Source organism: Ornithodoros turicata, chromosome 4 (genome assembly GCF_037126465.1).
Source record: "Ornithodoros turicata isolate Travis chromosome 4, ASM3712646v1, whole genome shotgun sequence".
NCBI lineage: Eukaryota > Metazoa > Arthropoda > Arachnida > Ixodida > Argasidae > Ornithodoros > Ornithodoros turicata.
In genome coordinates this window covers 42,632,101-42,650,146 of record NC_088204.1, presented here as the reverse complement: position 1 = coordinate 42,650,146, position 18,046 = coordinate 42,632,101, and the positions used below count along the sequence as shown (strand labels likewise).

General features: G+C 45.9%; 2 protein-coding genes and 1 long non-coding RNA gene across 4 annotated transcripts; 2 read left to right on the top strand and 1 right to left on the bottom strand.

Moving 5' to 3' along the window:
* Positions 1-245: 245 nt before the first annotated feature.
* On the bottom strand, positions 246-2,083 carry LOC135393058 (uncharacterized). 2 transcript variants are annotated; one of them, XR_010422415.1, is made up of 5 exons: positions 2,041-2,083; positions 1,872-1,925; positions 1,769-1,781; positions 1,633-1,695; positions 246-290 (listed from the first exon to the last, which is right to left on the bottom strand). It is a non-coding gene; the product is annotated as an uncharacterized LOC135393058 (long non-coding RNA). The 2 variants fall into 2 exon arrangements; XR_010422414.1 differs by lacking the exon at positions 1,769-1,781.
* A 2,018-nt stretch (positions 2,084-4,101) lies between these two features.
* LOC135392381 (tigger transposable element-derived protein 4-like) lies at positions 4,102-5,599 on the top strand. Its single transcript, XM_064623096.1, has 2 exons — positions 4,102-4,866; positions 4,910-5,599. Exons 1-2 carry the CDS (start codon positions 4,102-4,104, stop codon positions 5,597-5,599), a joined length of 1,455 nt encoding a protein of 484 aa, XP_064479166.1.
* Positions 5,600-10,440: 4,841 nt separating this feature from the next.
* LOC135392379 (uncharacterized) lies at positions 10,441-17,738 on the top strand. Its single transcript, XM_064623095.1, has 5 exons — positions 10,441-11,059; positions 11,293-11,430; positions 12,147-12,266; positions 12,403-12,807; positions 16,951-17,738. Exons 1-5 carry the CDS (start codon positions 10,537-10,539, stop codon positions 17,736-17,738), a joined length of 1,974 nt encoding a protein of 657 aa, XP_064479165.1. The 5' UTR covers positions 10,441-10,536.
* The last annotated feature ends 308 nt before the right edge of the window (positions 17,739-18,046 follow it).

Below are 18,046 nucleotides of genomic sequence, written 5' to 3'. Positions count from 1 at the left end.
GCGAAATTAATGTCTGTGGCTATGCAAAAAATGAACCTGTTTGCAAAGAATTCCCTGTCTGCTCTCAAAATCTGCTGTCTGCTCTAAAACCCATATTTCCATTCTCAATTTGAAAAAAGCGTGCTGATGGTAGAGATAACAAAAATGAAGCTGGCCTCTGTGTCATCACAATGCGCTACACCAAGCTCAGAATTATTTCCTGGTAGCCAATCGCACAAAGCATATCGGGTAGTCCATACCTTATCGTCGACCACCGCGTCGTGGGTCAGGCACAGTTACTGACGAAGACCCTGCGTATAGCCATTGTTAACAAGAGTGTTCGTCGAAGTGTAAGGTACATGCGGATGCATGTGCATGATTTTAGAGAACTTGGCGATGACAACGCCATCCAGTTTGCACTTCACATTTATGCTGGCATTGACTGGTATGCAGCATTTTGCACCCACATCCTAGACTTGTCAACACAAATATAGGAAATCAATTTACAGGGCCATCACTGTACTTGGGTGTGCGTACAGAAAATGCAACATTGGGAGAGAGAGGCCACAACGCCAGCTCTCATCCCTGAACCAGCGCAAAAACTGGAATATATTTTTTTCTTCAATCTACTTTCTGTACCTGCCTTACCATCTAATTCCCGACAAATGTTGCTGTAGCAAGTTTTAACTTTTGACTAAAACAGTTGCCGACCATCAGTTTAGGCTCTTATCGGCACCATAGAAGTTGTCACAATTATCAGGTAGTGCAAATTATTAGTGAAAGGTCAAAATATGCTTCCAAAATGTTTCTTGTCTAGCGGGTAACATGTTTCCAAGCATATTGATGGCCTGCAAACGAATCGCTGCTACTGTCATGTGACCTCCAACATTTGCTCTGTGGTCAGTGCCTGATCCTTGTGCTGGCGGAACTAGGAATAGACGATTTCAGAAAATGCGAAAGCCTCCCGGACCCACTTTCCATCGCGAAACAACTACGGCCATGACCGATGCCACAGTGGTCAGTCTGCTGATTAATTTTCCTAGCAGGGGGATCTTTAAGGTATGTAACTCTTATACATATAACACAGTACTTAACGTCCCTTCCGGAGACACAGTGTGTAAGGCATCCGAGGGGGTACCGGAGTGCTAGCCTCCTCGGCAGGGTTCGAACCCACAACCTCGGGATTGGAAGGACGACACGCTTCTGTAACCCAACCACCAAGTCGGCACATGAAGCATGCATGAATCATGAAACAGAAAGCAAACCTATGATGTTGTTCTTTGAGAGAGAGATGCGCTGTGTTCGGGATCATCTGGCTTAGGGCAGAAAATCGGGGGGGGGGGGGGGAAGAAGCTGAGATCGAAATTAGTATGAATTATTGAGCACTCACCTAGAAAAAAAATTGTCCAAATTATTGGAGGTCAGCATGCATTGGTTAAATGGGGCTTCTGACAACACCTAGTCAGAATTCCTGATGTCTGAATTATTGGTTGGCAGATGTAATTCAGACTATAATTCCTTAATTAGTCCTATATTTCCGATAATTTTGTTGCTCCTAGAAGCCAGAATTATCGGTTGGCAAATGAATACCTGAATCCGAAGCAAGTGCACAGTCCGAAAGCCATAAAAATTGTCGTGCTCGTGTGCGCTTACCAGTCGAGCCTGAAGTCGCGTTCACGTCACTCCCACAGAAAGCACTATGTGGCCCAGGATGCTCTGGAACAGAAGACGTCCCGACTTTAACTTGTTACCGCGATTCAATCCAGCATGAACAAACAGCGTCACTTACTACAAAAACGCAGCTAAATAGATCCCAAGAGAGAGAAATTTGTCACATACATGCACATTAACTTCACACGTCACTAAAGGTGATCCTTTATGCAAATATTCACCTGTAAGCATAGAGGACATCTCACTGCTGCCACCAGATATGCAGTACACTTTGTCTGTAAAAAAGTGGTTTCAGTTTGATTCCATTATAAGAACCTAATAATGGCTGGCCTCGTCAACCTCACACTACCTCCTCACACAAAGATAAAAAAGAGCAAAATGAATACTTGCCAGGTGTGGGCACTCCCACTTCTACAGGTCCCTGTGGAACACCTGAATCATGCAACAGAAGGACACTGTTATGAACGACAATTTGTCCCCACAGTCCATCGCATTTCACCCACACTTGCTGAAGTTACAACGGTGTACGACAAAAAGAACGGTTCCTTGATTTAATACAGTAAATCTCGGTTATGACAGCCCCACTTACAACGAATTTCCAGTTATCACGAACACATCGCAAATGACCGTTACTACGGTCTAATTATATTTAAACCTCCTCACACAAAGATAAAAAAGAGCAAAATGAATACTTGCCAGGTGTGGGCACTCCCACTTCTACAGGTCCCCGTGGAACACCTGAATCATGCAACAGAAGGACACTGTTATGAAGGACAATTTGTCCCCACAGTCCATCGCATTTCACCCACACTTGCTGAAGTTACAACGGTGTACGACAAAAAGAACTGTTCCTTGATTTAATAAAGTAACGTAAATAAAGTAAAGTAAACACATCGCAAATGACCGTTACCTACGGTCTAATTATATTTAAACCTCCTCACACAAAGATAAAAAAGGAGAGTTGGCAGGTATGCGTTTTTGAGTCGCCTCTATGGTACGCAAAAGGCACTATGATACTTGTCACAGTTAAAATGCTCATACATGTACACACTCACCTTCTACATCGAAAATCATGACATCGTCACAAGAGGGAGTAAGTGGCCCTTGATGCTCTGTAACACAAAGCCCCCCCCCCCCCCCCCCAGCTTCATTAGTTACAACCCATGACAGCAGAAACAGGCAACTATACTTGCTAGAAAAACGTTGCAAGTCACAAGACGGATGAGAATGTCAAAACCATTGCCACACAAACTTAAAGGGACGATCTCGTAAGACAGCCAACAACTCAACCGAAATAATGTTTGCAGACGCAGTATGGACACAATTGTGAAGGTTTCGTTCAAAAAGGAGAAGCGGTTAGAAAGGAATTTGAAGGAATATCACTCAATAGCAGATGACGGATGTTGAAGGGGTTAAGCACTTCACCAGATGTCACAACATATGCGGTTGAGAAGGCTGGCGATCATGGGGAAGGTCTCTTTCACCCGCTCCCTGTCCTCGGAAAAAGGGGGGGGGGTCGGCAGTCTCAAGAAATTCCCCTCACAGAGGACACAGGTGGATTTATAAAGCAGCTTTGCATCATTTTGGGAAAATTCATGCCCTTGGTTTGGCCAAACAGAGTCTAAAGAGCCCTCGGGTCAAACAGCTGATGATGCCCCTGTTCGTTCAAGATAAAAGTGATGTGGCTGGAGAAGTGACCAAAGCCGCACCGCTCTGATGAGTTTTCCCAATTTTTGAAGAACCTTTCTGATCACGACCGAGTAAATTAGCAGAATTCAATTTTCGAACATGGGGAATCGAATGGTTATGTTTCACGCCCAGCTCTCTGCGACTCTCCCTATATGCCTTAAGGTGCCTAGCTTAGGCACAATTTTGCAGGTTTAACACTGAACGGCAAACCTCGATTCAGGGAGCAGATTCTGGAGAAAATAGTACTAAACTTTGAAGCTTCAGGATCTAGAGACACGTGTAGGTACATAAAAACTGTTGCTCCTTTACTGTCAAGCACATACAGTAAACCCTCGTTATATCGAAGTCGCTTTATTCGAATTATCGCTTTATTCGAAGTACGGCGAAGCCCCCGTGCATTTACATGTATATTCAACCGGATTATTCGAAGCGCGAGGGCAGCGAACTCCGCATATTTCGAAGGGCGCGCCTGGCATCGGCTGCTGGTTACCACGCAGAACATTCCCGAAGGCCGCGTTTCCTTCTTTTCTTTGTTTTTCCCCTTGCACAACGTTGCACAATCACGCTGCAACCTCTTTTCCTTCTGTACAATGAGGGAGGAGCGGGAAAGTAGGACGCAGGAAGACGGTTCATTGACATGGTAGAGGGAAAGACCAGTCATGTGACCGCCTTAACACGTGGGCACTTCTCATGTGGTTTTGTTTTGCGCGGTTCATTGTCCATTTGGCAAGTGCTGGTGTAGTCTTTTGTATCTTTCGCACCATGGCTCCGCGGAAGTGCTTAACCCTCGAGCAAAAGGTAGCGCTCATCCGCGCTGTGGAAAAAGGTGAGAAGAGCAAATCTGTCATCGCCAAGGAGTTCAACATACCGGCGTCAACGCTGTCGACCATTCTGAAGAACAAGCAGGACGTCTTCAACGGTTTCGAGAAGAATTTCTCAAGCAAGATAAAGCGTGATCGAGGTTCAAAGTATCCAGAGGTGGAAGTTGCCCTACTTGAGTGGTTGAAGAACGCCAGGTCTGCGAACCTCCCTGTGCACGGACCCGTGCTCATCGCAAAGGCGGAGGCGCTAGCTTTGCAATTGGGTATGCCGGACTTCAAATGCAGCAATGGCTGGCTCGAGCGCTTCAAAAAGCGGCATGCTGTACGAAGCACACCCATCAACGGTGAAAGTGGTGCCGTGAACCAGGACACCGTGGATACATGGCGACGAAATCGGCTTGTGGAACTTCTAGAAGTGTACCCGGACAGGGATATTTACAATCTTGACGAAGCTGCGTTGTTCTACAAACTCCTGCACAAGCGGACGTACACAACTGCGGACGGCTCTTCGTCAGGCGCCAAGCAAAGCAAGGAACGCATCACTGTCCTCTTTGGAGCTAATGCTACTGGGGACGACAAACTGCCGTTGCTAATACTGGGCAAGGCTGGAAAACCGCGCTGCTTTCGTGGCGCAACTCTGCCCAAGGACTGCGTCTACAGGAGTAACAAGCGTGCTTGGATGACAGCAGCCATCTTCGAGGACTACGTACGGCTTTTGGACTGCAAATTCCATGCAAAAACAACGGAAGGTACTCTTCATCATCGACAACTGCCCGAGCCACGGCAAAATTGAAAATCTTAAGGCCATTACTGTGGAGTTCCTGCCAGCCAACACCACGTCCGTTTTGCAGCCTATGGACCAGGGCATCATTGAAATGACGAGGAGGCTGTACCAGAAAAGCCTTCTTCAGCGTATGTTGCTTGCGTACGACTGTAACAAGGGCTACAGCATTGATCTCCTTGGTGCAATTCATCTGATTTGCCGTTCGTGGAGGGACCTGGAAGGAGCAAAGATTGCGAATTGCTTCGTGCATGCGGGTTTTTGCCGCGTACGTGCGACGGCTCAGCCAGTCGAACTGGATGACAGGGAGGAATCTGAGAGCCTCTACAGAAGAGTGCATGATCTTGTGGGGCAAGAAGTGGATGGTTATTTCGACTCCTTTGCGCGATTGGATACGAACGTTCCGGTCGTCAGTCCTGTGACGGATGTCGAAATTGTGGACATCATCGTCGGTCACATGGACGTCGACGAAGGAGCCTCGGAGGACGAGTCTGAGGGACCTTGTGAAATCCCTACGGCAGCGCGGACACGCAATATGTTGCGGTTGATTCGCAACAAAGTAGAGTGCAGTGGCGGTGACTACGAATTGATGACGTGCCTGAGGAAACTCGAGGAACGACTCCTTGCGGGGGCCAGGCCACGCGACAAACCCAACTAACAGCGTTTTTTGAACGACAATAAAATACTGTCGCGATTCGACGGAGTTTTCGCTATTCCCTGTGTCTGAGTTTACCGTTTTTGAAGCGTCTCCGCTATTATCGAAATACCGCTAATATCGAATTTTTTTGCGGTCCCGCTGACTTCGATATAACGAGGGTTTTCTGTAATGCAATTTGGCACAATATTACAAAGGAGAAAAGTAGAAAAATAAACACTTGCCAGCCATAGGTGCTCGTTGTGCTGAAGTTTCCCGTGCAATCTCTGAAACAAGCAAACGTAATCACTGCCACGACACACTATGTAGTGAGCATATCATTCCACCCTCCTCTAAGCAGCGCAATTCTGGAGGGAGCAGTCACGCTGCTTATCTCCCCAATGTTTATGCAACTTGTTTCTTCTATGCATGGACACTTGATCTTGCCTAATAATTGGATTACAGATTACTTGTATAAGTCCCTTCCACATTTTTAATGTGGGGGTTTAGCAACGTAGACCACAGACGGGTGTCTGGAGATTTCAGCGCAGTCTTGACCCGTACGACGCAAGTCGTCACTTATCAGTAAGATCTGTCTTCTTCAGGTTAAGCCTAATTCCACTCGCTCACTGTATATATATTCTGCTCACTGTACACCATATGTGGTATGACAGCTCTACGAAGACAAGTAACATAAAAGTAACAGTACATAGCTCTTTGATTCTGCACCATAGGCACCATGTTCAGAAGTATTTGACTCGAATTTCCATCTCAAGCCCACCCCTTACCGATTTTATCGAGAAGTGCTAGTGTCAGCCGGTTGTTCTTGTCTTGCTCTTCACAAAGTTTTTTCTTCAGTCTTGCAATTATCTTGTCCTTCTGCACAAGTAAGCTTGAAGGTACGACACTCTCGTCAGAGGAACTGCATTCTTCTTCAGGGGGATCACATCGATTCAGTTTTTGTTGCCCTTGAAAATATATATGTTGAAGGTAACACGTTTTCCTGGAATCCCCTTACACACGACAAAAATTTACAATGAAATTTTGCCGACTCGTACAGACAAAATAGATGGATTTGACATAGAAAGCTACCGCAACGGCAACAATGTGTGCTAACGCTGGGGGTTCACAGTGGCACGATGGTCCCAATGCATACTTCCTCTATGCACAGCGATTCCTGGAATTCTGTGCTAAAACCACTGTTTTCCTGGAAACGACAACCTCAGCGTCATATGTGTGCACGTAGTTTGTCACTCGAATCCGTTTCGTTATCAAAACGAAATACTGGTGTGTCGCGAGCTCCGTCAAAATATCTGGGGGGCGATGCTCCTCCTGTCCCGAGTTCAGGGAGGCCAGCTGCTCCCCCTGCCTCCACCTTCCGACGCCCATAACCCATCCGACGCCCATATGGATGTGGGCGGCACGTGTGCGTTGTGAGAGGGTGCGGGCCAGGACATGGATCCTTACACACACATCTAGTCATTGGGACTTGGAGAAAGCTCTGTTTACTTCAAAATGCTTATTGCAACTCCATGACCATTGAAAAAGGCCTCTAACCCAACCTATCGTAACTCTGAGCAATATGACAGTATGCACTTTACTCACTTTCTTTGGGGCTTGGCTCACTTTCCCCTGATGTGAAGCAATCTTCTTCAGACGTTCCTTCTTTGCATTTTCTTTTGCTTTCTTTGTGTCTGATTTAGACTTCTGGTAAGAAAAATAGAATTAGGAATGATGTCAGCTTATAGCACTGCTATGCAGGGGCAGACAGCACACAGCGTCAAAATAACTCAGCATCAGCGCACTGATCAGTGTTATGTCCAAGCACGTTTGAAGTCATAGAATAAACGAACGAATCACCCTCCATTGCCGCGCAAGTCTCGCGTCTCGAGCGAACTTTGTACCCGCGTTGATCGGCTCCGCCTGATACGCTTGTATGGTTGAATACGAAATGAATCCATTTTGGGCGCCTAAGACGCAGCAATCAGAATACAATTGTGAACACCGAATATTGAGCCAGTTAAACAGATACAAGAGATGGCTAGGCACTAAACACAACCCTCTATGAAACTAAAAACAAAGGACAAAAACGGGACGCGAATTGGGAAAGTTATGCGCGAAAGTTGAATTGCAGTTGAATAGAACAAGTAAATCACATGCGACAAAGATCAAAAGTAGAAGCTGACTGGGATAAAAGGGGTCTGAAGCTGAAAAAAAACTACGTTTCTTTCTCTTTTTTGTTTTTTCTGCCACTGACCCTCTCCCCTTCCCCAAATAACCAGGCAGGCTACCTTTAGGCTACTTGGTGGATGATACTCCTTGTCGCACTCAAAAATTGTCGGGATAGGCAGCTTTTTGTGCTTGAGCTTCAGTATTAAAGTTTCTTTCGATTCTGGAACGATGTGAGAACTCTGTTACATTACACTTGTGCCTGGTAGACACGAGCGATATCATGCTTAGACAGCCATTGCAGGTCCAAGAACAGAAATTTTAGAACACATTACCTGCCAGATCCAGTATTTCGGCCTCGTAGAATTCTTCATCGCTACCTCCGCCTTTTTTCGAGCACCATAAACCATTCGACGGTTTCTGTCAAAATCTGTTTCGCTTTTTGGCCGAAAGTTTCTGATGAGAGGTACAGGCACAATAGCCTTGACAGTGTCCTGCACATAACTGACGTAAGCGTGCATTGCGCAAGGAACACGGGCAAAGCACTGTAACGCGGGTGAAGGTAAAACGGATGGTTCTGAACTGATTATTCAGCAATCCAAATCACACGTGCACAACAGCGAATTGAACCCCGCCATGAACTATGCGACAGGAACAGGGTTACCAGACGCCCAAGCCGTAGCCCGCCAAGTGAGGGCCAGAAAGTAGACAAAAAATAGCCAAGTCGGAATATCTGAACATAGCCAAAATAGCCAAACACCTTACGGTCAATTTATTGGTGTATTTATATTAGGTGCGGTCAAAAGTCAGTCTTACATGCCTTGCAGAATGCAGAGCTCGATGCTGATGAGGCGACAAGGCATCCTGCAGGAATATCGAGAGACGCCCGTGTAGCGAAGGCAAAATTGGCTGCAGGTCTCAAAAGCCCATACGTAACATAGCAAACACAGCACTGACACATTTCATCGGAGCGGGCCCCAGTTAGATATTAGGAAGAGATCGAACAAGAAACGGGTGACCGGCTATTCTGTTAATCTTTCAGTATGTGTGTCTGCTCCTTTTCGCTTCTAGTGTGCCGTCCCAACAGCGAAATGCGACACCCCGGTGTTCCATAAACTTTTGTCCCAAGCTGTACGCGTTTGCGCGCGTGTCTGCGAATTCCGTAAAACAATATCTGTGAGGGCCTGAACACCCGATGTGAGCCGCACTAATGTTATACAGATGCCGACTTTCTCCGGGGTGCAACGTGAAAGGTTGATGAGAAACCGTCGAAATACTTTGCATCCCACTCCCTGAAATCACAATGTCGGCAAGCTTTTTGACATCGCACGATGCCAGCGGCTATTCTTCTTGATTGTGTTTCTGACATTCCTCTGGCGTTTTTATTTGGGGAACTAATACTTCCCAAGCCACGATGTTCTACCGAATCATCTGATCCGGTGGAACTTGACAAAGTAGGTGGACTAAGGTGGACTAAGACCTACTTTGTTATTTTTAATCATCTGATCCGCAAACCAACCAAGTCAGCGCTGCGGACGCTGATGAGGAAGCCCGTTCATATGCTTTGGATGTGATGGAAGTGGAAGGCGTTACTGGTGGCAAAAACTTACAAAACTTTAACAAGTTTAATGTAGCTTATGTCAGTATGCACGCGATTCAAAAACCGGACATCGATGCAGGTTTTATAAGTGCTACGGAGACAAGAATGTGATCGGGATTGGGGAAGTATGCATTTGCGTGAAAGCACGACCTCTATTAATCAGGCAATGCATGGAGTCCCAGTTATTGGCTGTTGAGTGAAATTACGTGTATTCGTATGGCATGTCAGCTTTGACGTGCACCGTGCAAAGTAGTGCAGGCAGAAGCCGATCCATATGATAAGGGGCAGCCAACAGGACATCGTTATCATAAACAAAACTATCACCATCAGCATCAGCATCATCATTATGGCGGTTTTTCTCAGCTTGCGACTGTTTTGTGCTTTGTTTAGCTGATTACACCACGTTTACCGCTTGCTGCATCACCTTGTTCAATAAGCTACGGGAAAGGTGTTGTGTGTTGTGGTCTCCACTATAGCGATGGCAACCAACGACGACGCATGTACATCTTGTACACCGAAGCGTCGGAAGGTGTACCTGGATGCAGACTCCCCTTTGTCAGTACCAGTGTCAACGTTACGTCGCAGGCTTGCCCGCGAGGAAAGGTACATTTCCGCAAGTCGGTTGCGCAGTGACGAACACGAAGACATTCCAATCGTATTGAGCGAAAGCGGTGAAGGCATATCCACAACGTCTTCCACACATGCCGAGGAAGCCCCACTTAACGAAGAGGCCCGAAATGAAGATGAAACAGAGAGCGTTAGTTTCACCGAACACGACGACGAGGACGATATGGAGCCTGTGGGAGGATTGCCCGAGGATATTTCCCAAGAAGAAATTTTCACAACATGCCTTGACGAGTTCGGCACAGAGAGGCTGCCACATTCAACAACTACGAAAGCGGGAGCTGTTGCGATGCTCATGTCTATCGTTGTATCCAACGGCCTTACGTGGAAAGCGTTAGGCGATCTCATTGGATTCGTTAACATGCTGTTCGAACCGGAACCAAACGTCCTGCCACGAAGCAAATATCTATTTCGGAAGCTGTGGTCGCGAAAAACCAAGGACCATGCTAAGTTCTATGAGCTGTGCGCGACGTGTGACTCCATCTTGGGCGAAAACAACCAACCAGGCAAGAACTGTGAAGTTTGTAGAGAAGAAAGAAAAGCCAATGGTGACAGCCCATCGCTTGTGATGTTTAGTATGCAGAAACAGCTGAGATATGTTGTGGAAAAGAACAAGGACGAACTGCACACAAACATCACCAGAAATATGACATCCGGTTCAAACCCCGCCATCATAAGTGACATGACGTCTTCCGCGGGATACCTAGCTTTGAAGGACTCAGTTGGGCTATGTCATGGCGATTTGACTTTGACAATAAACACCGATGGGTCGCCACTTTTTGAATCGTCCAACACCTCCGTGTGGCCGATTCAGTTTGTTCTAAATGAGCTACCACCTCGCACTCGCTTCAAAAACTGCACTCTTGCTGGGCTCTGGATCGCGAAAACACATCCAGATATGTCTGTCTTCCTGGCAAAGTTTGTAGAGGAAGTCAACCAAATGGGTCCACTTCTTTGGGAGCAGGATGGGCACCACTACACATCACGGATGGTCGTGGTTTGCTGCGCAGTTGACGCACCAGCACGGGCAGCTGTACTCAACATGAAACAGCATAATGGATACAGTTCCTGTACCTGGTGCCTCATAACGTGTGAATAAGTTGACGGTAAGTAAGTTGTTCGATTATACTATTGCCCATGTGCTTGGAGCAAAGAATAATGAACATTCAAAGGAAACACAAGAGGGCAAAAATTGCAGTCTTGGGGTTGTTAATTTGTATGTATATTTGCCAGCACCAGCATGTCAGCTCCTTCACTATTTTCTCTGAGAGACAAAACTTTATGTGCTGTCAGAAACTGCAAATTCATGTGCATATTGTTCCAGATTGTGTGCGCTACATAAGCAGTCACCCCGTGGAAGATAGGACGTCTGCATTGGTAGTTCGAGATTCTCAGCTTGCTCTCGAATTGGACACTGACATCAATGGTGTCAAAGGACCGACACCATTAATGAACTTGCAAGGTAACCTGTTCTTTAAGGCTGGCTCGCACGTGCATTTAAACAAACTGGTGCCTCAACCAACATGCCCTGAATGTTATAGCAGCGGTGTTGTGGGAGGGGCTCTTGTTTTCGAAACAGTACCTGTGGTAGTGCAATTAGGACAGAGAAAAGCTTACACAAGAAACAAAGCCGAGCGGAGCATAACTAATTTAATTAAAGTGGATACAAGCTTTCGTCCATGAGAATTAAAATCACCTCTCCCATATAAACCTTTGAAAAAGGCCCTCCCAATTTTTTTTCTGGCTACACCATTGTCTTCTAGTGCACTGGCACCACGTTTATTGTGCGAGAAAATGCATATATAGGGGGTTAGTGCATTTTTAGCAGATACATGCCATCATATCATAATCAGACATACATTTTCTCGTCGCTTCTTCCGAACCGGTAGGCTGATTGACATGGAACCTAATGCACTCAGGCTTGTGGTGCGGTCCACATAATCAACCAGGATGTGCTCATAATTGGGGACATTTGTGTGGGTCAACAAACAAGCAAACCTGACAAGCCAATCCAAACAAGCTTAACTGACATAACCCTCCGCAGCCACTTACCAAGCACCGTAGCAGGCATTTTTACCACACACTATCTTGGGCACAAACTGACAGCGAGACGGCTGTGACCACTTGCCAACATGTTGCCTGTTTCATCCCTTACACTATGATATTTTGCGTTTTCAGGATTTGACCTCGTGCGCGGATGCAGTGTTGAATACATGCATTCAGTGTTACTCGGTGTGACACGACAGCTCAATGACTACTACTTCGGCTCATCGCACTCTTCGGAATGCTATTATATAGGTATTACAATTGCTTCGTTGATTGTGTCTGGGTCTGCTGAAAACAACAGTCTTCCTCTCTTCACAACCTGAATTCACATCTCTTTTGTAGGATACCGTAGCGCATCTTACAGTGTAACGTGTTTTAACCTGTTTAGGCTCCCGCACCCACCTGACAAAGGTCAACCGTTTGCTCCTCTCCATAAAGCCGCCACACTGTATTACAAGGCTCCCGAGAAGTGTCACTGATCGTGCTCACTGGAAAGCCTCCGAATCGAGAAACTGGCTGCTGTTTTATAGCATTCCATGTACAGCAGATGTACTACCAAGAGAACACTGGAGGCACTTGGCCAAGCTCTCTGAGGCGGTCCACATCCTTTTAGGAGAGAAGATATCAGAGCGGGACCTTGCTCGTGCAGGTAAAAAGGAGGTTTATACTGAGAATCTGGAACTCATGTGGTCTTATTTCATAGGAACCAAGAAGAAAAAATATCAAACAAAAATTCTGCAAATATTTGATAGTTGTGTTGCCAGTGCAGACCAGGGGCTGTATTTCTGTCAAAGTAATACACTGTCTTATTTTGTGTGTCTCCTGCAATCGGTTCCGAGAGAGAGATAGGGAATAGGCACCAATATCCCTTGCGTTTCAAGCGGTGACCTCTGGACATGCTGTGACTCATCACACTCTCAAAAGCATATGTTTGGAGATTGCAACAGATTGTAGTCAAAATGCAAACACAGATGCCACCTTAAATATTGTAATTTCACGCGTATTAGCCGTGGCTTTTGCGCACATTTTTTCTGTCGCCTGTGCTCTGCGGCTTATCTGATGACTATTTTTCCCAGGTATTTTGTCCATATCCCGGTTTTAACGAAAGAGCCGACAGTGTTTCCGGAACAGCACTGCCCCGCCAATGCACGAACAATACATAACAGGGGTGTCTTCACATTAGAGTACACTGACCTTCCTGGTATATTCCCCATGCAGCTTTACCGGAACGGGTCACAGTGATTCATGTCGGTCGGGAGGACCACAGACCCGTCGATCCAGAAAAAGCACGCAACAAGGGCACAATCCAATCTTAGTAGAACACTAGAACCGTGCTAGAACTTACCTCCTTGGTTGTACACTATGCGGACCCCAAAATTGATTTCACATTGCGCCACTGGTTTACCACAAAAGTCAGTTGTGTCCTATTGCCCACGGCTTATCTGCCGGATATTTTTCAAAACGTTCCTAAAAACGGGTCCTGCGGCTTATCTGCGGTGCGACTTATACGCGTGAAATTAAGGTAAATACGTGCTTGGGAAATCACGTTTTGACTGTGTACGCGTGCTAAAGTAACATAGAGCATAATTACACCATGAAGCTTTAGGGTTGACTGATATTTTCCGCAATTTGTGCCCGGAATCGAGGTTCACCGGTTTCAGGTTAAACTTGATACCTACAGTAAATCCCGGTTATAACAGCCCTACTTATAAGGCAGCGTTCACACGGGGCAACTTTTTGCAGCAACTATGAGCAACTTCGGAGTTGCTGTCAGCCGGCAACCTCCAGCAACTCGAGTTGCTCAGAGTTGCTGCGAATCGCACCCCGACCGAAAACTTGAGAAGTTGCTGGTGCATCGGTCAATCAGAGAGGGAGGCATTGCCACGTGACTCCCGATGGCGTTGTGGATTTCGTTCGTGGGTTCATGGGTTCAAATCCTGCAGGTGCAGCTGAAAAATAACTTTTTATTTTTTTACGAACTTCACGGACACATATCAGTTGCCACTTCTGGAAGGCAATAATGATCTATTGGGGCAATAAAACTGACTGAAATTTGATTAACAGCAGCTAAAGAAAAGATTCCACCAGTTCGATTCGAACCCACATTGTCCGATCGCCATAAGGTTGCTTGTGGGTGGAGCTACCGAGTTGCTGCGTGTGAACGCCGGCTAATGAATTTCCCGTTATAACAAACATGTCGCAAACGACACTCAATATTTAACTCAGTGTTACCTGACTGCATTTATAACAAACTTCCGGATATAACATACAGTATTTGCATGACTGTCAAGTTCGTTATAAACGAGAGTCACCTGTACACGCAAAACGACACCTAAGCTAGGCACTGACATTGCTAGGCACTAAGCTAGGCACACTGGCAATGACATTCAAATTTTTCAGAAGATACATGGTTCATCTCTACCTCTGACACTATGGATGAACTCAAATGTTTATTCTACAGGGTTGTTTCACCTAAGGTGTTAAAAATATAGCAAAATAACTATTTGTCGGAGGATGACACTGTAGCCAGTGTTTGACTCTGGAGAACCTTTGCCATATATTCATGCGACTTGGATGAATTTTCAGTTGCGGGAAATGTAATTTCTTGAATTGAACTCTGAAAATTGCCAAGCGAATCCCTCTTTTTTTTACACGAAAAGAAAGCGCTTCGTGAGTTTGCCCACTACCCAGAAAACTGTTTCACAGAGTGCTCAAAGTAGCTGTAACATAATTACCAAAATAAGCGAAAATCGCTGCTTGTCCACTCTCACTCAGCAGCGAGAAAACTACGTCCGACAACGATGCGACAAATGGAGGATTACAAGGTCACCTCTCGCTGTTCTAAGAGGGTGAAAGATCCAGTCACTACCAGAGAATGAGTCAGACTTGAGCATAGCGAGTCGTTATCACTCTGTTGTTGTTGCTTCGTTATTTTTGACGTCAAGTGATTGACCCGATTCTAACCCCCCCCCCCCCTCCAAATTTGGAAAAAAGGAAGGCCCGAGAACTTCAGGGTCTAAGCATAATCATTGTGTTGAGCATTCTGCGCACTCCTTTCATGGTTGACGCTCTGCTGACTAGCGTAGTGTCATCCACCGAGCATAGTAGGCCATCGCTGCAGAAGGCCTTTGTTTTTCTTGTTGCAAAAATGGCATAAGTGGTATAAGGAAAATAAATATGGGCTGTAATATTTTCCTTGACTGTTTTTCTATGAAGTGCATAATTTTCTCTTGCGTTACAAACTAGAACATGTAAGCTGTCCTCATCATTATTACCATCTACGCTTTAACCAGTACCCTTTGTAACCGGGCCTTGTACCATGTAACCGGTTCTGAGCCATAATCGAAAACCGGAAAAAAAACTATTTTTTGCTGAACTTGAACTGAACCGATACTCCTGAACCGGAACCTAAACCCAAACAATAACGGTTCCACGCCCTGTTCGTAACCAGTAGCAGGCTCACGCAGGTGTTACTTCAGAAGGGCTTGTGTCCTTGTCGTTTGTGCCTTCCTCATGCTCAAGGAAACGTATAGACCTTCTGTGTTAGACCAGCTCGTTTGCCTTTTATTACTATCTTCAGGTGTTGCTTCTCAGGCAAAAACTTTCACTCCGAAAATGCTTCACAAAGCTAGTTCACAACTCACAATAGCGCAACAGAGTAATTATGATGTACATTGCTTGTGCACACCACACAGTGGTGTTTGTGTTGGCATCTTCACTACCGTCCGCAATCTGAACATGTTTTAGGAAGTGCTATGAGTGACCTCATGTCATGAGGTCACTGGGTCACACGCTTCATCATTAATTAACAGTGCCTGCCATCCCTTTCTCTCTTGCAACATATCAGAGGAGTGCAGAACAGGAGCAAGACAGTGTATCTCTGTAACGGGAATACAGCCCCAAATGTCGATTCAGGGTAATGCTAATAATGTCACATCAGTGCAGTTTGCAATGATTCCGTGATCAAACATGCAAAACAGCGCAGGTGTTGGTGCTTTGTAGCATTGTATTTCCGGTCACATAAGTCAAACTACTGCCAAAACAAAGTTAAACAAGGCTTAAGTGAAACGAGCCTGTATGCCTACAGACTATTCATTGACTGTTTACTGTAGCTCCGAATAAAGGAAACATCATAAGTGCAACAAGTTGACAACCAGAAAATGTGTTTTCACAGCTGTCCGTTGCAGCGGTCCTGGCCAGTTACAGTTAACTCACTTGAAGTCAGTCAGATAACCTAAATTTATTTGAAGCACACCATGATTTTCCTTGTGTATCTACTGTGTTGTCACACACATTCAATACCTCAAATCACTCCAACTCCAACAAAGAATGGTGGGTCCTGGGGGTTGAATTTCTGAGAGTTTACTGGGGGGGGGGGGGGGGGGTATTACACTCCTTTTACAGCCTTATGTAACATGTGCACTAGCAAACAATGCTAATGTCATGCACACATGTAGCTAGGGTTGCCACGTTTCGTAGTGAAAAATACCGACTGAGGGAGAGGAGGTGGAGTAGAGGGAAAGGAGGAAATGTTTGTGGGAAAGGGAAAGTGGATGAGGGGTGGAGAGTGTACAGAGAGAGAGAAAGAAAGAACGAGCGTACTCACTCAAAACAGCAATGATAAAATAACCAAGAAAATGACTAGTGACTACGGAGTTGGGTCTGTGCTCCAGATTTATACAAGCTGTAGTGAAATGTTGAGAGGAAAACCCCGTAAAAGCCCACATGAAAGGTGTTGAGCCACAAATACCTCCAAAAGGCTGCCGGTATCACCTTCCTACCGGCAACCGGCAGGGCGAGAAAATAACCGGCCGTGCCGGTATAATACCGGCCTGGTAGCAACCCTACATTTAGCTGCAAGTAGTTGATCACGAGATTTCCTAATGCGACCCACATGTTCACTGTTGTCTTTTCTTTCTTTTTCCCTTTTCTACAGATGAGCTACTGAAGGATTTCGTTGGTCGCTGTATCGCCTTGTATGGAGAGGCATTTATGACCTTTAACGTGCATGCCCTCCTTCATCTTGCTGCGTCAGCGAAATTTCTTGGGCCCCTCTGGGCTCATTCGGCATTTGTATTTGAAGGGGGAAACGGCACGTTAGTCAACCTGGTTTCAGCCGCAAAGGGCGCACCACAGCAGATTGTAGAAAGGGTGGTTATGCACCAAGAACTCGAAGCTGCTCTTGCAGCTGGCCGTCTGCCCCTTGAAGAGAAGATTGCCTGTGAGCGGCTTCTTGGGCATCCCCACATTCAGGCTGCCTCGTATGATGGAGGTGCCTGCATGCTGGGTCATGGACGTAGAGCTCATCTCAGTGCAACCGAGCTGCAGGCAGTGGAAGAATTTACAGGCAGCCAAATGAGTAGCATTGTGGAACATGACCGGCTCATCTACCACCATCAGGTCTACAACAGCAGTGCCTATACAAGATGCAGAAAAAGCGACTCTACTGTGTTTGTTGACTGTTCTGGAGAGTACTATAAAATTGAGAAGGTGATCGAGAATTGTGTGCAGGCGGCTAAAAAGTGCTTGCTAATCTGCAGGAAGGTCGTAGTCTCCGTTCCTACGCGCACATTGCCGTACCACATAAAGGAATGCTTTTTGTCTCAGCGTGCAGAGCTCCACATTGTTGAACCCGAGCACATTCGAGACATTTGTCTATTCATTTCCTTTCAAACAGGTCAGTCCTATGTCTGTGACCTTCCAAACAAAGTGGAACGAGACTGAGTTTCTTGTGCAAGGTTTGTTGGAGCTGTCGCGGTCCTTGGAATATTCTTGATGAGAACGGAAGAGCAGAGGTTCCGTGGTGCATTTGACTGCTGCATCCAGTTCTAGTGAGAAGTTAGCTTGTTAACGGCTGCTATTTCTAAACGTAGATCAATGTATAATTTTTGAAATTTATTTGTTTCTTTGTTTATTAAAGGCGATTATAGCTGAGTCATCCTGAAAAATGGGCTTAGGCCGTGTCATTAAATTGTGCCAAGTGCAAAGCTGAGCCATGTGCTTCGTCGTCATGACACTGAATATCTAGGTTA

What these genes read in the sequence shown, in the direction of transcription:
- LOC135392379 (XM_064623095.1), top strand. Translation starts at nt 10,537, where the DNA reads ATGTTTAGTATGCAGAAACAGCTGAGATATGTTGTGGAAAAGAACAAG. An exon ending in ACCATTAATGAACTTGCAAG is followed by an intron (nt 11,431 to 12,146) that starts GTAACCTGTTCT and finishes TTGCGTTTTCAG; the next exon opens with GATTTGACCTCGTGCGCGGA. An exon ending in TTCGGAATGCTATTATATAG is followed by an intron (nt 12,267 to 12,402) that starts GTATTACAATTG and finishes TAACCTGTTTAG; the next exon opens with GCTCCCGCACCCACCTGACA.
- LOC135392381 (XM_064623096.1), top strand. Translation starts at nt 4,102, where the DNA reads ATGGCTCCGCGGAAGTGCTTAACCCTCGAGCAAAAGGTAGCGCTCATC. An exon ending in CAGCCATCTTCGAGGACTAC is followed by an intron (nt 4,867 to 4,909) that starts GTACGGCTTTTG and finishes AAACAACGGAAG; the next exon opens with GTACTCTTCATCATCGACAA.